General features: G+C 39.4%; 1 protein-coding gene across 2 annotated transcripts in view; it reads right to left on the bottom strand.

Moving 5' to 3' along the window:
• The window catches only part of jade2 (jade family PHD finger 2), a 283,971-nt gene that overhangs the window by 34,488 nt on the left and 228,496 nt on the right, over positions 1–20,987 (bottom strand). For both annotated transcript variants that reach the window (XM_074672130.1, XM_074672129.1), the window contains exon 11: positions 2,129–2,246. In XM_074672130.1, coding sequence (XP_074528231.1) covers positions 2,129–2,246 — 118 coding nt within the window. The remainder of the gene's footprint in view (positions 1–2,128; positions 2,247–20,987) is intronic.

Below are 20,987 nucleotides of genomic sequence, written 5' to 3'. Positions count from 1 at the left end.
AAGTTTTAAACTGAGTTTATAATCTGTTTCTGTTAATCATGACTTATTATTTACTCTCTATACTGAGTCCATATTAGGTTATAACCTCAGACCCAAACAAAATTTTTCATTAAATTAACGAAGCAAAAGCTGAATTTTATGGAAGCCCATTTCTGCAAATAAAAAAAATAAATAAATAAAAAAAGCTAGTTTTACTTTTTAATCTCACAATTTCAACTTTTTTTAATCACAATTTTGACTTAAAATCTCATAGCTATGACTTTTTATTTCATAATAATGACTTTTTTATCTCAAAATTTTGCCTTTTTTTTTTTCTCACAATGACTTTTAATCTCACAGTTATGACTTTTAATTTTGATTAAATTATGGCTTTTTATATCAAAGTTATGGCTTTTTACCTCCTAATTTTGACTTTTTATCTCACAATTATGAGCTTTTATTTCATAATTTTAAATTGTTATTTCAAAGTTTTATTTTTTTTATCTCAGAAATTTAACTTTTAATCCTAAAGTTATGACTCTTAATCTCATAGTTATGACTTTTTATTTCGCAATTATGAGATTTTTTTCCTTACTTTTTACTTTTTATCTCATAGTTTTGATTTTTTTTATCCTATACATGACTTTTAATCCTAAAGTTATGACTTTTTATCTTGTAATTATGAGTTTTTATTTCCTAATTTTGACTTTTATCTCAGTTTTGATTTTTTTAACTCAGAATTATGAGTTTTTATCTTACAATTATTGCTTTTTATCTCATAATTATGACTTTTTATCTCACAAATATGACTTTTAATCCCAAAGTTATGACTTTAAATCTCATAGTAATGACTTTTTATTTTGCAATTTTGGGTTTTTATTTCATAATTTTGACTTTATATCTAATACTTTTGATTTGTCTATCCCATAATTATGAGCTTTTTTCTCAAAATTTTGACTCTCATCCTCATAATTGTGACCTTATTATCTCATTTTTCAGACTTTTTTTTCTTACTTAATCTTTTTTTTAACTGGTGGAAATGGGATTCCATAGGATTAAGAATATCCACAGTTAAAACTTTTTATATGGTCAAACCTGGCTAACTGAGGTTGGATAAAGAAGACAGTCGCAGATGGTGTTGGTGTTCCGGCATAGAGTGTGACTGTGTTAACTGGCCACGTTTGGCTGAGAGTCAACAGTTAGCACGGTCACTTTTAACTCCAAAACACTGGTGGCTCTGTAAAGGTCAGGACTTGATAGAATTTTATTCTGCTGTACAGTATAATTTCTGACAACTCACCACAGAACAACCAGACATTTTAATGCTGCTAGTTTGTCTCAATGAATGGAGCTAAATGCTCAGGTCTTTATTCCCATTTTCCTACAGTTCTTCTTTTGTACCCTCAGTGAGAGCCTATAGCTAACATGGAGTTCATTTCTTGCATACAGATCTGTTTGTTTGCCATCTTTTATTCCAGTTACAGTGCTAAGATCAGAATTTATATATATATTTTTAAAAATGTAGATCTTATAGGCTAAAAGCTTTTACACCCTGGCCTTTTGTTACATTACAAGATGTAGAGAAATTCAAACCAGTGTCAAAAGGTGAAGATCCCCCAGGCGAAACCCTCATTTAAAAACAATGATCTCTGCTGCTTAAACCTCCTTTTATAAAAATGTGAGGAGATATTCATCAAACACAACAGTATCAGCTCAACCAGCCAGCCTCATCATTCTCCATCGCCATCACGGCTCAGCAGCATTAAATGCATCACGGTCAGCCATCTGTGTGGAGTGGGGAGGAAATGGAGCTCTTTTCAGTGGACAGTGTGTGTCACACTATCTGCTGAACTATTATTCCACTGCTCTCCTCTGTGCAGGTGTCAAGTGTGGCTTACTGTGCAAAAAATGATGACAGGCCATTTCTAAAACTGTCCACCCACTGCTCTCAGTCAGCCAGGGTTCGGATCAAACTGTTTTACACTCCAGCTTTCCAAATTGTACTTTTTTCTGTCAGATGTGTGTCGGCGGCTCTGGCTATAGTGCCAGGGAGGATGAGCAGGTTTTTGGAATGGTGTCTTTTTTTGATGACAAGAATTGGAAGAAATAAGTTCAGTCACACACTCGTGTCTCCCTCTGCCTCTCCTACCTCCTGCTATGTCCTCTTCCAGTAGTTGTATCTGCAGGTGGAAAATCTTCTCCTGGAGGTCACAGAGGGTGTGTTTCATCTTCTCCCTCCGTGTCACCATGTAGCACAGGTTTCGCACCTGAGGACACAGAATATCACAGTTAGAAACAACAGGACCGAGCTGTGACACAAGCAGCACCTGGTCTCAATGTGATGTGATGTACAAACACTGCGACCATCAGATGAGGAGATACAACACACACACCTTTCCACCATTCTCATTCCTCTCATTAACATCATAACACACTCACAGGTCTCCACAGCTGCAGTTCATACAGCTTAAATATCTGATCAGCTTGTGATTTGTGAAGGGACCTCTCACGGTTACATAATTACCATCAAACTCTTTGAGTCTGCTGACCTTTTTGGGCTCTTATAGTGAAGTGTTCTGATTTATTGCACACTTCTACCGAGCAACTGTTCCATCACAAAAGCTGTAAAATATCCAGTGGAACTGTAATGATACCGATACTGTGTGAAATTCAAAACTGCACAAAAGAGGATTGGGAAACATCAGTAACATCTTTTTTTAACCTCACATGTGAAAAAATCAGCTGTCAGACAAGACACAAGAACTAGGGATGTACTGATCCGATACACTGATTAGTATCGGTGCTCAATATGGCTATTTTTGGAGGATCGGATAGCATCGGATTTCGTTATGTAATCGGGACCATACAGTTTTCACGTGTTTTCAGCACCGTCACACTTTACGGCTGCTGGAAATCAAACCACATTGCAAACATGTCCGTTGTGTGGGACTACTTCTCTTCGGAAAGCAATGATAGTAAAACAGCGTCTTGCAACATGTGCAAAGTGGGCTCCCTTTACTACAACAAACATGATTTATCATTTATAATGGAATCACCCAACGGAGTACAAGATTTATCAGATAAAGGTACCAGTATCGGATCGGTTTTGGCAAAACATATGAAAAAAATCAGATCGGATCGGAAGCCAAAAAAATTGTATCAGGACATCCCTAAGAAGAACATAGTGTGACTTTTATGAGGTCATCACTGTCACTTCTCCATCACCAACTAATCAGAAACAAGAAGGGGCGGGACTTCCGATATCAACTTTGGCAACAGCAATGACCAAAGGTCTGTAGGAGGGAGAAATTCATTTACACTTATTTTTTGGGGAACAATCAAGCGGCAACCTCCAGTCTAAGAATATGAGACAATGTGAGAGTGCTAAAATCTGCTGTTTCTCGAGTGTCTGCTTGAGGCTGGCTCCGGAAGTGCCTGAAGTCACATACACGCCAAGTCAAAAAAAGCCATTTTCAAAGCAGAAATTAACCTATTTACAGCCTGGTTCAAAAAACGTCTCCTGTCTGAGTCACTAATTTTACTATCGACACACACTGTACAGGGGGTAGGCAAAGTGCTAAAACACATTTTCTTTCAAATGTTTTTGTTTTGTTCATTTCAGGGGACATATTACACAAAATCCACTTTTATATGGCTTACTGACAGAAATATGTGTCACTGGTGTGTCAACAACACCGTCTGAAATGAAAAAGATCCACCCAACTCCTTCTCTGCTAGCCCCTCTTTTCTAAAAATCTCCAGAATGGAATGATGCTGTCACATCTGGCAGTTTGTTCCTTTGTTGTAAAGTTACCATGGTAACGGAACGCTTGGGCTGCAGGTTACTTACTGAAGGGGTGGGGTAAACCAGAGCTCATTTGCATATTCTGTTCCAGAGGATGAAAACAGCTCACTTATCATCTTTTACTTTTTAAATTTTTATTTATTTTATTTTTTAATTTTTATTTATTTTATTTTATTTTATTTTATTTCATTTATTTATTTATTTTTGGCGGGACATCAAATTTCTAAATCAATTAACTTAAGTTTTTTAAAACTATAATTTTTCACCTGTAAATGCTGTTGAGAGAAAGCAAATACAAATTCACTGAAGTCATTTCTGAGGGAAGTGAAAGTGCTTCAGGAAGTTTCTGCAATATTGAGACAGTAAGTACCGGTATAAAGTCAGAAAACAGAGCAATGGATAGCTATGAACACTGAGATGTTGGTGAAGTCCACAAAAGCTTATAAACCAAGTTAATTCTTTTCAGGCTTTATTCTCACACAAACAAATCAATGACAGTAAAAATATTAGAAACATTCTCCTGTTAAAAGTCTCTGCCATGTCCTCAACTTTTACTCCTATTGCTTACACCAGGTCATAAAACAACAAAGCCATCCCATAATATCACACCAATTTAGTAAATATCATGTTTGGGTGTCTACATTGTTACGAGTGGAGGATTGGTGTCAGATTATCTCAAATTCCACAATGTCTGCCCCTCACTAAACAGATGCTGGAGAAGAAAGTAGGAAGTCTAGCATCCAATGATTTTGACCAAATCAGAGCTAATCTGAAGAAAAGAAAGGGGTGAAAAGACACTGCTTTGTCAAAACTGGAAAGAACAATTCCAAACATTTACGGTGCAATTTGTCAAAATACAAACAAAAAAAGTAACAGGCCTGATTCCTTATAAGTTAACGGTAGGTCCTATTCACTTCAAACAAATGAACATTCATCCTTAACGCAAACTAAAAAGACAGAAAACATTTAAATTTCTGTGTCGGCCACACCTGCAACATGGAGTGCATTAGAAAACACTTCCCAAAGATTGTCTCCTGGGACTCTCAAAAAACAAAATCTCAATAATCTTTGGTTTTTAACTATTGATGGGTGGAATTCATTCAGCAGAGTTTAGGATGTAAAAACCATGGGAGCAGTTGATCTCCAACTTCCTCTTCAACAAACTGCATCTTGCATACATGCATGACTGTAGAAATATATGGATTTGTCTCATATTTCAACATAATTGGCAACTTGATGTCCTCAAAAATCATAAAGATTTTACAACTGTCTGATTTCTCTCATTCCATAACTCCTAATCACTGTCACATGGCCCTTTAGACATTATATAAACTCTATGTAATTAGACAGAGAGCGTGAGGATTTGAGTCTGTGTGTTTATGCTCAGCACATACGGATGTTCAAAGAAAAGCTTCCTAAGTGGAGGAGTGTGGGCTAAAAAAATTTTATTGGCAACACAAGAGAGAAGGAGACAGAGAAGAAAGCAAGTAAAGAGGCTGCAAATGAGACTAATAGAAAGACAGAAACTCTGGATAAACAGAGAGACAGCCAGGAAGAGACAGACAAGTGCAAAAGGCTGAGTAAACAAGATTCAAAGATATGGAAAAAGAAAGCTGGAGTGTGTTCCCCTGGCAGCTGCAGTGGTAAAATGCTAACAAAATAATTTTATCTACAGATAAGACAGCAAGTACAAGGAGGAGGTGCCTGAGGAAGACCAGGGTATGGACTGAGATTGTATGAATCCCGAGTACACTAAATATTACCTTTTTAACCCAGGTTAATTTTACAAGCAGAAATGAAGTTAGGAGAAAGTTTAGTCAGGAAGACTGTGCTCACAGCCTTTACAAGACTCTTACCACCACCAGAGTCTAGACTCTACTGGGGGATATTCATAATTCATAACATCATTGTACCCACTACATGTGGCCTGCAAGACCTTAAAAGGTCTGATTGGTGTATAACAAATTAATCAAAAGGGTGCATTGACCATAAACTGCGTTTCCCATAATACCTGTAATAGATTACAGTGTTTTCACACAAGTGTCATTTTCCAAACTAGTGGAATTGATAAACAAAACAATGATCCCAAAACGTCCAAGAAGGGAAAAGTTGATGCAGATGAAGGCTGTTTCAAGAAAGATGGGAGGGCGAGAATATGTTTTCGCTTCGAAGCTAAGTACGACAAAGTGAGTCTTCAAGAAAAACAACAAATAGTTTAAGATTTAAAATACAAACTGCAATCGCAGCAGGATGTGTTCAAGAAAGCCACTACCAAAAACAACGCAGCAGTGAAAGCTAACTTGACTGTGGCCGAAGAGATTGCTTGCACTGCAAAGTCTTTTTCAGACAGTTCATTTTTGAAGCAGTAGTTGCATTTATTTTACATTAAATTTAGCTACATTTTATACTGTCTTACAGTTACATCTGGCCCTTTGAGGCCAACCATAGTACTGATGTGGCCCTTAGTGAAAATGAGGCCCCGTTTACACGACAATGTTTCATTCGAAAAAACGCAGTGAAAAAAAATCTGCATTTATACGAAAATGCAGAGGGACTGAAAACGCTGTAGTTAACATGCCAGGCCTGTAGTTGGCGCTTTAACTGTCTTGTCCAGAAGCTGCTTTAGGGAGCTCTACGCCCAAGTAGAGTTGGGCCGGTCATCTGGTGTATTGGTGAATGCTATGTGCAGAAGAACAGATGCACTTTGTTGGCAGCATTTCAACAAATTTCCACTCTGGAGGCCATTTTCAAAAGTTTCCGTCTTAGGTTGGCTAAAACACTGTTTCCGTGTAAACGCGAGGCCAAAACGCAATAATACTTTTGCGTTTCACCTTAAAACAGTTGTCATGTGTACGCTCCTGGAGTTTGACACCCCTGCCCTACATTGATTATTTAGCTTGATGGGGTCTAACTGCCAAACTTTATTTTGCATCTATTCATTAAATCAATTCGTAACTCTTTCTGTTGTATAAGTCTCTCCAGATTGAGTATGGTAGTGGTTGTATATCTTAAAGAGTCCTCCGGCAACTCTATCTCTTTACCTGACTCTTACCTACATCCTTTACCCTTGCATCAGTCAAAGATAGGTTGAGTTCAGCATTTCTGATATGGTAACCAATCACAAACGGCTTCAAAACTCTGCTAAAGAAACAGATGGGTGATGTCACAGAGACTGCCAATGTGTTATACAGTTTATGCATATTCTAACAGAGTATGCAGTACATGCTTTAATCCACCTCTGTACAGAACGCAAACAGCTCTGAGCTGTAACAGGCTGATACATTTATGACCATGACTTATCTCTGAGCATCTCAGGTTGTTTTTTTTTACAAACCTCTGGGGTCATAAAGACTCCTTCTCTGAGAACTGCTTTAAATACACTGCACATAATATCCAAAACACAGCAATGACAACAAAGTAACAGGAGAGAGAGGAGAGAAACCGAGACAGAGACAGAGATGGAGGGAGAGAAAGTAATTGGGTCCCAGCCAGAGCTCTTGAATCCCAAACTAACAAGCCAGAAAAGAACTGGATCCCTGCCAACTGCATTTCTCCTACAGCCGTAAATCAGTAATCATGTGCCCTGAACCACATCTGTGTGTGCATGTGTGTGTGTGTGTGTGGAAGGACACAGGTTCAGGTATAAAGGGAAGGGAACAAACGAGGGACTACTGATAGAAACCTCTCAGAAAAATACTGCTACACTGGGAACATGACACAAAACAAATGAAACAACCTGTTGTCCTTCGTGTGTGTACATGTTTGTGTATATGTGTGTGTGTGTAAGTGTGAGATAATGAGATATTAAGAGAGGAGAATTTGCATTTTGGAAAAATAAATGGCTTCATTTATTTCTTTTCTTCAGCTCAAGTGTGTGTTTATGTGTGTGTTTGTGTGTGTGTTATTACTGTTTATCAGCTGGTCTTGATGGATTTGTCAGCGTGGCCTATCTGACCCGTTCCATCCCTGTTAGAGCGCTGCAGATAAAAATAGCAGCTCAACTGGGACACAATGTGCAGAGCCTGGCTTTGATTAGTACACGTTGTATGTGTTTGGTGAGTGTGTGTGTGTGAGTGTGTGTGTGTGTGCTGTTTTCAAAAACAGCTACCTCTCCCTGGACACATGAAAGTAAAGGCGGTGGTGGGGCAGGGTGGGAGGTAGAGGGGAGTTGGGAGCTAAACTTCTCTGTTTGTGTTTACTTTTTCTTCATTTCTCTCTTATCCTCCCACTTTTCTCTGATTTAATCTCTCCTCTAACCCCAAACACTGCTCATCAGCGCCACCTGTCACTGCGCAGCACTATTTCTCTACGGAGAATTAAAAGAATGAGCCAAACCAACTGAATCTTAAAACAGAAAAGGTCTCATTAGAATACAGAGGTGAAACATGAATTTTTAACGTGATTAATGCTAATGCTAAGCTAATGACAAAACGTGTGATTTTAAATTCCTCTCAATGTCTCAACAGTGTGACCTTGTAAATAAAAAAGTTACAGTTTTTAGTTATGTGAAATTAATTTAGCATAAATTCAAGGTCTGATATTTAATGCTTCTACAAACTGGGACACGAATGGATCAATGTAAAAACAACGAGGCTTGAAGAGGAAGACTTTTTAAAGAGGCACTGTTTTGAACTGGACTTAAAAAACACCAAAAGACCTTCAAGCTTCATTGTTTCAAAAGAATAACCCAAGTTTTAAATGAAAGGAAAACTTTCAAGACAAAAGCTTGTCACAAAAACAGTGTTGTGCTGTGGCTTTCTTTGCTTATTGTTGATCTTTTTTCTCTGATCTTGTCCTGATTTTTCATAATAGTCAAATGTACCAAACACTGAGGATCTTTAAAGGTCCCATATTATGCAAAAATAACTTTATCAAGTCTTTTAGTGAAATTTGTGGGTCTTTGGATTTCCTCCCTGCCCACAAAATGTGATATTTAATGACAAAACCTGTACTTAGTAGTGCTGGTGAATGTAAAATCCTGGCCTAAAATGAGCTGTTTGGATTTTGGGGATTTGCCGATGTCAGGGATTCCCTTTTTTGACCAATCAGGAGCAAGTCTGACCTGATTGGTCCACTGGAGATAAATCTCTCAGTTGAAGAGCCATCACTGCTTTTTTTCTGGCTGTAAACAGCTGCATAGTTCCATCAACAAGCTTCCCATCTCAGAAGAAGATAACACTGAGTGGCTGGAGTTCATTTATGAGGGAAATGTGCCAGCTACACTCAGTAAAACTGTGCATGTGTGTGCTAGTCACTTCACAGCCAACTGCTTTTCCAACTTTGGACAGTACAACAGAGGGCTAGCGACTAGACTGGTCCTGAATCCAGGCTCATTACCAACCATCCGCCAACAAACCTTTGACCCTGGAAATGTGAGTATTTTAAATGCTGTGTGTTGTGGAGCAGATGTAAGAGCTTTTCCTCAGTGTCCCCCCTGTCTCTGTGTTAGCTTCAGGATGCCAACTGTAGCTGCGGTTAGCCTGTTGTTTTGGCCTGTAATGTTACGGTAAACGAGCTTCGCTGTTTTCTAAACATTGTGCACTGGAAACAATGCTGCTGTGCTTGATTTATTGGCTTTTTGGACCAAAACATGTTACTACCATTTCATGAAGACATCAATGATCCATATTAAACTGCAGAAAAGGAGCAGAATATGGGACCTTTAAAACAGTGCTGGTAGTTCCAAACTGTCTTGATTGTCACCCACCCCCTGGCAGTAGATTCATGCTTTTTCCCTATAACTTGTATGTCAAATCAATTTTCCCCATTGAAATGAATTGAAATGTCATTAATCTGTTCTGGACACCTGAAAAACAGCTTTTTTGGGCTACTTTTTTTTTGTAAATAAGACAAATGTAGGGAATATTGTGTAAAAACACAATACAATGAAATGTGCTGCAATAAACTGGTATGTATGTATGTAACCTTGTTAGCTCTGATGGCTGAAGATGCTTTTCCAGACTCTCTGTGTGCTGTTACTTGTGTTTTGATATTGTTTTCTGACTGTGTCTCCGTGCTTAAGTAAATTCTTCAAACATTTTCTTTGGATGACCCGTAAATACGGTGTTCTTCTCAGGGGCTATACGCTTGAACCTGAAGTGCAACAGCACACAAATATCTTGGACGAATTCTGCAATTTTAATACCTTTCCAAATGCTAAAATGTGTCTTCAAACCACCTTTGTTACACAGCAGCAGAGTTTAAAGACAAAGTGACCTGAATTAAATTTCTTGCTCCTCTGTCAAAAAAAAACCTCTGACCTTTTCTCCCTCCATCTCCTCTGTGTGTTGGAGGCTCCTGCCCTTTACAAACTCACATCTTTGTCATTCTTTTCTGCACAATTTAATCCTGCTTCCTCCTCTCGGTGCTGAAATATGTTATCCCAACTATTTATCTGTCCCCCCTGTCAGGCTTTCTATATCTTTACTCAATCTGTCTCTGTCTGCGTGTGTTCATTCATCCTGAGCAGCTCTCCATCTCTGAATCAGCAAACACAGCGTTTCTCTGTGTTCTGTGTCCCACTTCCATACATTAGCCCACAGACACAAATCTGAGAGCCTGTACTAAAGTTAATGAAAGATTTCAACATCTTTCTCCGACAATTTGAAATCACTCAGTATCAAAGGTGTTTAAATGAGACCAGGACGGAAAACCAGTACAACTGAAGCAACACATTATTTTACACTGGACTGAATGAGCAAACGGGATTTCAGTATTTCCATTCCAAAAATACAGAATCATCTGTTTCTTTTATCAAATCTAATTCTTCTTATCCAAATACAAGTGAGGTTTTTGAACAGTTTTGTTGGTCTGGCCCTCAAATTTAAGAGGGTATTTGATTTACAGGTAGGTGGGCTGAAGAAGAATGGTTCAGATCAAAATTATAATACTGCCCAATGTTTGCAATATTCATAAAATTTCAAATAATAAATGTTTTATCAATGATGTGGCCTCATTCTGGTGCACTTTAGAACGTAAAATAGATAAATTCAAGATTTCTTAAAGAAATATCTGGTGAAATCTAATGTGGTCAAAATGAGTAGCCCTCATGGAATTTTGTGCTTTCCAGAAAAAAACTGATCTGGGTTTGAAGACACACCCAGGCAATCAACTAGCACTGAACCTTATTAAAAGTAACTCCAAGAAGCAGAGTTAATATCATTTGACCACTTGAATGAAAGGGATACTCTGAGGTTAGTCTAAAATCTTTGCAAGAAGCAATAATATCATACCAAAAAGCAAAAAAAAAAAAAAAACTGTCTGGACCTCGGACAGAAGACAGATGATCTTCATATTCAGCTGGAATGACATACTGCTCTTTCCGTGCATTTCATGGTTTCTGCATCATCGTGAAGCACAAAGAAACAGTCTGTTAAAAATAAACCTTGTCCTGGTCAAAAATGCAACATTTACAAAACTTTGCCGCAAACAGTTTGTGAAAGACGCCTGGTGCTCCCAGCCCAACATGGCTCCAAATCACTAGCCAGACTCTTCTCCTCTGTTGTGCCCAAATAGTGCAATGAATTACCAAACTCTACACGATCCACAGAGTCTCTTTCAACTTGAGGAGATGTCTGAAGACTCATCTGTTCAGGGAACACTTAGGCCCTTAATCTGACCCTTCTCCTCTTTAACCTCAGGCGTAGAATGAGGCAGAAGGTGTCAAACCCAGCTCATAGCTAATATTTGGCACTGATCATTGAATGTTGCTGAAAGTTGAACTACATCGTTTCGGCATTTAATTGTAGTTAGTCATGGCTACATTATTCTATATGGGAAAAAATATAAAAAAAATATTTGTAAAAAATAAAAAAAATATATATAAAAAAATAAAAAATATATTTAAAAAAATATATATGAAAAAAAAAATTAAAAAAAAAAATTTTGCACTTGATTTTAGCACCTACAATCAAATAATTTATAGCACTTTGACGCGTTAACCAAGGTTTTCCTTGTGTCAAAATTCTGCTTATGTTGTATCTTACTTTGGACAAAAGCATCTGCTAAATGAAAGTGTAAAACTATAAATAAATAAATAAACAGAGATGTAGACAAAAATTGAGTTTTGGAAGTCTGTTCTTTGGGTGTATGGATGCTGTTTTGTTTGGCGAAGGAAGGATGAGGCCTCCAACCCTAAAAACGCTGTCCCTACAGTGAAGCATGGCGGTGGAAGCATAAAGCTGTGGGGCTGTTTTGCTGGTTCACAGACAGAAAACCTTGTTTGGTGCATGGGACCACCAAAAAAGAGGATTATGTTGATAATTTATAAGAATGACATTAAGACACCTGCTGCCAGTCTAGACTTAGATCATCTCTGGCTCCTCCAACAAGATAATAACCTGAAGCATACATCAAAGATGGTCAAAAATGTTTTGAAAGGCCCTCTAGGAGCCCTTGTCATGCATGAAATTTGCATGATCTTGAACAATTTGCAAAGGAAAAACAGGCTAACAATTATGACTGTTGCATTTTTTGCTTTTTCTTGTTTCATTTCAGCAAACCACAAATGTTCATCTGACCTTGTGCAGGTCGTAAGATTTCATAATTTTGAACATAACTGTAACAAGCATCTCTTTATTTAACTGACAGACTAGTCATTGAGACAAATCCAAACATTAATCCCATGTTGATATTTTGGAAGGGAATTGAATGAAACCAGGAAACACCTCAGAGGAGCATTTCTCCTCCTCTCTCTCTCTCTCTGACCATCAATCTCCTCCTTGTGCTTCTTTATCCTCCTGCACCCTCCTCTCTTAATCCCTCAATGATGGAGCCCACCTCTATTTTATCTCATCCATCCATGACACAACATGCTGCACATAATCAGCATTACAAGTGTATTAACTGTGCTGAGCAAGGCCAACGCCTCTCAGACCCTACTGGCAGTCTGCCCAGCTGTCCCTCTTTCTCTCTGAAACCTCAGCACAGCAGAGCTCCCTCATCCTCTTTGTGAGTGGCATCACCTCTCTTTGCTTACGTCTTGTGTTGTGTCCAAAAATAAAAAACCTACCAAAGCACACGTGAACCATCTCGCAGAAACTCTGGGAATGAGCCAGTTGGCTCAATGGTTTATCTGTCAAACATAAACATATGTTCACACTTTATCAGGATTTATCAGGAAATTAGGATTTCTTTAAATACCTTCAGGTGAGTAGCTATGTTAGTTCATATCTCCATGCTTTTGAAACTAAACTGGATGGTTGTTTAAAGTATCCTTGCTGACCAACAAGGTACTGGAAACATTCCTCAGAGAGTTTGCTCCATATTGACATGATAGCATCACACAGTTGCTGCAGATTTGTCGGCTGAACATCCATGATGAGAATCTCACGTTCCACCACATCCCAAAGGTGCTCTATTGGACTGAGATCTGGGGACTGTGGAGGACATTTGAGTACAGGGAACTCATTGTCATGTTGAAGAAACCAGTCTGAGATGATTCCAGCTTTATGACATGGAGCGTTATCCTGCTGGAAGTAGCCATCAGAAGATGGGTACACTGTGCTCATAAAGGGATGGACATGGTCAGCAACAATACTCAGGTAGGCTGTGGACTTTAAACCATGCTCAGTTGGTACTAAGGGGCCCAAAGTGAGCCAAGAAAATATCCCCCACACCATTACACCAGCAGCAGCAGCCTGAACCGTTGGTACAAGGCAGGATGGATCCATGCTTTCATGTTGTTGACGCAAAATTCTGAACCTACCATCTGAATGTGGAGCAGAAATCCAGACTCATCAGACCAGGCAAGGTTTCTCCAATCTTCTATTGTCCAGTTTTGGTGTTGCTGTGTGAATTGTAGCCTCAGTTTCCTGTTCTTAGCTGACAGGAGGGTCACCCGGTGTGGTCTTCTGCTGCTGTAGCCCATCTGCCTCAAGGTTGGATGTGTTGTGTGTTCAGAGATGCTCTTCTGCAGACCTCGGTTGTAACCAGTGGTTATTTGAGTTACTGTTGCCTTTCTATCAGCTCCAACCAGTCTGTCCATTCTCCTCTGACCTCTGGCATCAACAAGGCATTTTGTCCCACAGAACTGCCGCTCACTGGATATTTTCTCTTTTTGGGACCATTTGGGCCTAATAAAGTGGCCGGTGAGTGTATATTGAAACACACATAAGTACACATTTTACACACACAAGCTCACAGAGATGAAGAGGAGGGGCAGCACTGGCTGTCATCAACTACTAATTACACCAACAGGGGGCCCCTGAGTGAGTCTAAATTTGGCATTTTTCTCAAGTTGCTTCATAACACACCTCAAACAACAGGTGGGTTAAATCCTCCAGCTCTTAATGAATGCTTTGTGTCGTTTTGAAGTCAAAGATGCTGTATCTTCTGCCTTATTTGTGCATGGGTATGAAAAATGTGTGTGTTTGTGTGTGTGTGTGTGTGTGTTTGTGTGTGTGCAGCCCCAGGCAGAGAGGCAGGAGCTGCGTCACAACTAATTCCCAAACTGATCCCCGAGATAGAGATAAATCCAGCGGGACCAGAGAGCGTGCATATGTGTGTGTGTGTGTGTTTGCATCGTGTGTGTGCCTCAGTGCCTGAGTTTAACAATGGATTTCATGGGTGTTGACTTAAGTGATATGTGACGCACATGTTGTAAGTAACTGTGAAGATGTGGAAGCAGACAGACAGAAAATGATTTTAAAAAATGTTGAGATGAGTGGTTTAAATTTGATCTCTTGAGTGTTTTCACTCAATCAGAGAAAAGAGTAAAAAAAGAATCAGACACAAAAGATTTAACAGTCTCTTTCGTGCTTTCTTCTCTGACTAACTTCCCGCTCTGATCTATATTGACCTGACCCTCTCAGCTCCCAGCATATTGACTCCAAACCTGTGCTGCTTACTGATGAGCATCATCGACTGCTCACTGGCTCTAAAATACACACACACCGCTGTGAGGAGGCAGCCAGCTAAACATCAGGATTATTGATCTTTAATTGGCCTGATATCACCCCAAACCCAACACAGAGAGCCCGGGTTAATCACTAACAAGACAATCCCAACTGGAATAATTAAACTGGAGCGAGCGTTTAATGGAAGCAGGTTTTTATAGAGGAAGCTCTGCTGTGATTACAAGTCCAAACAGATAATCAATCCGTCTAATGTTTCTCACACATTTCATCTATTTGTTACAATGCACAGATAACCCGGCTGAGTCACACCGGAGTGTTCTGCTAAAGCAATCTCAGGCAATGAAACATTATTTGATTTCACCCGATGATTCATGCACAACACTTTGACTGGGGATAATATTACACAAACCTAGAGTACAATAATTACCTGAGGAGAAAATGAAAGAAAGAATGCTGGTACACCTTGTAAAATGTCTCTCAAAAGGTTCCCATTCACGTAAACACTGAAAAAAATACAACACTCAAGTGACCTGCATTCATCATAGCCATAGAGCGGTGCAGCACGTCATAAATCCCTTTCATGATCCTACAGGAACAGTTAGATAACTCCCACACCAAGCGTCCTCATCTGTCACAGCATTACGAATTCATGTGAGAAAATAAAAAGCTGTCTGAGAGACGTAAATCTGCTGGATGCAGTGTAGCAGCAGGCTCAGAAACAGAGGAGCTAGTCTACTCTGGTTTATAGGGTCAAATATCTCAAGCAGCAAGCATGTTTGGAAACGTGATGAACAGATGATGTTTGAATCAGTGCGGTGGATAAACACATGGATATGTCAGACTACTGAATCTGCAATTAAAAATGTTGAGAACAGAATATTTATAAATGTTTGTGCTACTGCAGACCCCACAATGCCAAACACTTTGAGTCAACTTCAAACCCACCTGGACTAAAATCAAGAGAGAATATCCTGAGATCGCCACAAAAGCAATAAAAAACTGCCTCCATTTCCAAGATCTTATCTTTGTGATGCAGGTTTCTCTGAAGTGACAGCAACAAAAACAAGCAGAGCATACTGGACATAAGGAACACAGTTTGTGTGTCATCGTCTTCATCACTCTGAGATGGGACTATCTTGTTGCAGAGAAATAAGCTCAGGGTTCCTGCTGATTCTCCATTACTGGTGAGTGGTGTTTTTACACACTTTGTTGCCCCCAGGTCTGAAAAATTATGTCTCCCATGAAACTGGTCCATGGTGCAAAATAGGGTTGGGGACCGCTGCTCTACTACACAGATGTAAACAAACACAGAAGACATACCGCATCTCGTAAAGCAGTGTGGTTCAGCATTATTTGATCTAGAAGATAAATGAAGTTCAACGCTGTGTCTGGTTAAACTGGTATATAAATACTGCACCTGAGCGATATGTAACCAGCACAGGTATGAGGTTTTTCAAAGTGTTGTGAGGAGTTTGAAAGTGATCTTGAAAAAGTCTTCCTTCTAGATATATGTCTGATCATAATCCACGCTTAAAAATGAGATTATCAGCACCAATATTACAGTTACAGGTTATTTCAAATTGCCACTTCTAAGCTTCAATGTTGGGTCTAGCAGGACCAGAATGATTTACAGCACATCTAGGTCTCTATGACAACACCAAGTTAAGTGGTGAGAAGAGATAAAATGCAAAGATCTGTATTTTTCTCTGCTAAAAACGATTTCCATGACTAATTTTGTAAGAAAGATAAACAGGAAAATGATAGCCTTTAGCTAATTAGCATTTAGCTTGAGCTGTATCACTCTATAACACAAGGGCTAAACTGTTTGTGCTAATGTTGTTTCCAACCCACAGTCAGCAGTTATTCTGCAGTGGTCTGTTCAAACTTGAGGGTCTATCAATAAAATGAAGAGTGAGGTTACGTTAGCTCTGATTGGTAGATGACTGGCAGGACATAGCTAACTGGGATTTACTAATGTTACACGATACAGACATGTCTTAGAGCATCAGGCTGCCAGATGAGCTAAATGTAGATGGCTACTAAACTGCTTACAAAGTGACAGTGTTTACTTGTTGTCACGTTAGCCTACAGATACATCAGAGCACCGGGCTGACGATGTTGCGAACATATAGTGAGGTGCTGCAATGTTTGCTTAATGTCACGTTTCAAACCATATCGCTACATAACTGTATTGATAAATACCTTACCTCAGCACGTTGTATCGCGTAAAAAGTTGTCTTGAACCAAGACAATTTTTTTGATCCAATTCTCATTTAATTCCAAACAAACAGACGCCTCGCTAAAAGTAATTTACAACAGTGTGTGTGAGACTCTGGGCCAGAAGGTGGCGAGGGAGTGCAATCAAAACAGATCCTCTTCATAGCATCTTTAACCTGCAAGAGCATCCAAAGGCTGGTGTCACCAGCTCAGCTAACATCAGCCACACTTGGTAACTCATTTTGGTGCTTGAGCCTCCTTTGATTAGCCGAGCAAAATACATTTTTCTCAGAAGTTGGATGATTGAAATGCTGACACAAATGTTCCTCTGGTTAACCCAGAAATCAAGGTGTTATCAAATCAGCCTACTGACTAAGTATGTGTTAAAAATGAACGAGACTTAGTCTTTGTAAAGTAGTTAGAAATGAAGAAATGAGGTATTTTGTTCCTGGTTGAAAACATTTTGATACAAGCTCTAATGGGGTTCCTTTTCTCTTTGAGACAGCCTCTAGTGGACACTTGGGGGACTGCAGTTTTTTTTTTTGCACTGCTTCACTGGCTTCATTCTCCAGCACTGGAGCTTGCTGCTGAGAAATATCAGAAGATGTTGATTTTTAAAGAGTCTAGATCAGTGTCAGAGTTCAGCCCACACTTAAAATATTTTTACAGGAAGTTGAATTTAAAAAATGTCTGAATTCTTGGTGGGGTCATTACCTTGCTCTTAACTTACATGACAACCACCTTTAGTTCAGTGCTCTAGGATTTCTGTCTAGCAAGGCTCTTAAGATGCTTTTGTTGTGGTGGGATGGCTTCAGTGAATGAGCAAAACAGATAAGCCCAGTTCTCCCATAACTGTCCTTACTTTGTGTTGTTTGCCAGAGATTGATTGAGAAGTGAACAATGTGTCTGAATCAAACTGATGTAAGATATGCTCTGACTTTAAACTGTTTTTTTTCTGTCCATTTTTCTCCCACTTGTACTTGTTCAGTGTTTTCATGCTGTATTGGATGCCATATGTGAAGCCCTGTGAGACATCTTTGTGTTTAAAAGGTGCGATACAAATAAACCTGCCTTTACTTGCCAAATCCTCTGCAAGTCCCTGCAACATAAACAGAGTCTATAAAAGACTGTGGGCTGAAATAATAGCTGCCATAAAAGCAGATCTTGGCCGCGGAAACACAAAAACATCCGTGTTGTGAATCGTAAAGACCTTCAGATAATATCAGATACCTGGAGGATAAAGCAGCTCAGTGTGAATTTGTTACCTTCCCTCTGTAGTGCCCTTCAGAGGACCCTTAAACAGCTGGGGACCCGGTTTAACCTGCTGAAGCTGTCAGTGCACAGAGTAATAACCCTGATCACAGTGGGGAGAGCTGGCCAGTGTGCATTATCTTTGTTTTTAACCACTGGTCACGACCCAGAAGAGATCATAAGCATGTAAGGTGAGTGGGAGGGTACAGAAGATAAGGGTAGCAATATCTGGATTCAATAAGCCTGTATGAGGGTGATATTAAATTTTGATCTGGAGTCTTGTGCAGAGAGGGATTTCCTTTTCTTTGTTTGCTGAACTTTTATTTGTTTTCTGTTTACAAAAAACTCTGCGTTGTCTGAAAGAAATGCAGTTATTACGGGGTTATTTTTGTTTTGGTTTCAATCCTGCCTCCACTGCAGGAAATAAATTGCCTACAGTTTGTTGTGCCTTGAGAATAAGAGGAAAACTTATTGTATGAGAAAAATGAAATATATACGTATTAAATGCAAAACATATAACTTTTCATAAGAAAGAACAACTTGAGCTCTTTATTTATGTGCATTAGCCACAAGAGATCCAGCTCAGCCCCTTTGTTGAGAAAGTGGTGCTGAAAACACAGGTCTCATAAGAATAGAGCAATTTATGAAAATTAGCCAAACTGGGATCATTTGTGGCTAATAAAACTAGCATTGACAAGTACCTCATGTCACTCTACTTAGAAAACGAAACAAAAACAGCTACCCCTTTAATAACATCCCAGAAACACTGTTTTTTGGACATGAAACAAGGATCAGGATGCCACCAATGTATGAAAACAAGCTAAGCACTCACAAGCTAGTTTAGCTAACATTAGCAGCTCAGCTCACTTTGCCTCACTCTGTCGGCTGAGAGGCATAAATTCTGATATCCAAGATTATCTAGGGTGATTATACCTCCCATTTTGACATTTCAAAGTTATCTCTGGAAGGTTTTTTATAAAATTCCCTAAAATGACTGTGTTTTTCTCAGCTTTGGACAAAAGCGTCTGCTAAGTGAAACTGTATAACTGTAGAAGACCCAGGCTACTCCTCTCAGATCTAATTCCTGAAACTTGCTCTTCTCTGCTACTTTAGAGCAGTATTAGCTGGTAGCACGTATGTTGTATATCACTATTTAGGTTACAAAACTGCAGAGGAAGAAATTACTCAATATTTTAGATAGAGTGCATATTGATCTTCTGATAATACATGCAAGGAGGCTTTTTTATATTAATACTGATACTGAAAGTAAACTACATACACACACATGAGCTGAAGGATGCAAGGTGTTCAAGCACACTTAAGGTATGAAATGATGAGTGAGCCGGGGAGACAGGGGGGGAGAAAATATTAAAAGGTGATAACAAAGGAAGGAGAGAGGTAAAGAGGAAAGGAGAGAAGGAAGGAAGGAGAGAGGAGAAAGTGGGTCAGACAAGCAGGCAGACAGAGGAGGGTGCTGCTGCTGGATGTGGCAGACTGAAGCTTTGTGAGGCCCTCCCTGATGTGCAGCACACACACACATGCACACACACACACACACACACGCACACACACACTGAGAACAATCAAGCAGAGTCTGTGACTTTCCAAACACTTCCAGACACAAACTACATGATTTATTAGCTCCTGCTAGTCAGTGACAGTGACAGTGTGGCCCCGCCCATCAGGGATCCATGGCAACATCACTCTCCGCTGTAGCTCACGTATTGAGCATTCAGCTTCATGTGTGTGTCTGTGTGTGCAAATTTCATTGCACACAACTTAATAGAATTATGGGTTTCCTCTGTGTTTGTCATATTACATCCTTCATCTGTGAATATGTGCAAGCTTTTGCTCACTTTTCATGGTGAAGTGTGTATAAAAGATTACATGAGTGCACGCAGGAGTACAGCTGTTCTGTACACACACACACACACACACACTGACATGCCTGCTGCAGGAGCATGAGGAGCGTAAAGAGGGAGTCTGGAGTTCTGCCAAAAGCAATAAACTCTAAATAAACTGTCTCACATCAGGACTATGTTCCTCTTTCTTCTGTCTTTCATTCCTCTATAATCACATAATTCTTTATTTTTCAAGCAAACAACTCTCCTCTCTCTGCTTTTGGAATATCATCCTCCCCTTCCTCCCCTGTCTCTTCTTGCTCTCCTCCATCCAGATGCCATCTCCACTCTGCTTTTGTATCTTTTTCTATTCTGTTTTAAGTTATTCTCACTCATTTTAGGCTCATGCAACAAACTCTACTCACAGAGAGGATGGTGCAAAGAGAGACGTGTCGGCAGGGAAATTGAGAGAGCAACAAACAGACAGGAAAGACAGGCGCTGACACCCAGAGTTTAATTAAAATAAGAGGAAAGAGTGCACACACCAGGCCATGTCTAATAGCAAATATGTAAGGATCAAATCCCGGTTATGAAAACCTTATTACTCCAAAGCCCTCGTCTCTGCTGGATTGAGGTTTTATTGGACAAACTGTTTCATGTCAGCAAACAAAACAGGATTTGGGGAGGGATTAAATTGTCTCCAAAATCTCACTTGACAATGTATCCAGACAGCATGGATCGCCTGTCTTCCATGCAGCATGCATAAGCCCTGACAGGATTAAAGAAGAGACTGATCGCAGCTTTTGAACATTTCTAGTCCTTCCAGTGTGTAGCTTAAGGAATCCCTGGTACTGCACAACATAAATAAAGCTTTCTGCTGGTGGCCTGCAGCACTCTGCTTACAAATATGATGTGATGTATTTAGTAGTGATGTGTCGTTCATAAATTTGACCACCAATGCTTTCAGAGCTGAGAGAAAATGTGTCTAATTTGTGACGGCTTTTAGTTTTATTGCACAATGGAGGAAATGTCTCAATA

The sequence above is a fragment of the Halichoeres trimaculatus genome, unplaced genomic scaffold (assembly GCF_033239565.1).
Source record: "Halichoeres trimaculatus isolate MK-OKI-2021-1 unplaced genomic scaffold, fHalTri1.1 fHalTri1_scaffold_6, whole genome shotgun sequence".
NCBI classification, from domain to species: Eukaryota; Metazoa; Chordata; class Actinopteri; order Labriformes; family Labridae; genus Halichoeres; species Halichoeres trimaculatus.
This window is presented reverse-complemented; position numbering and strand designations above follow the sequence as displayed.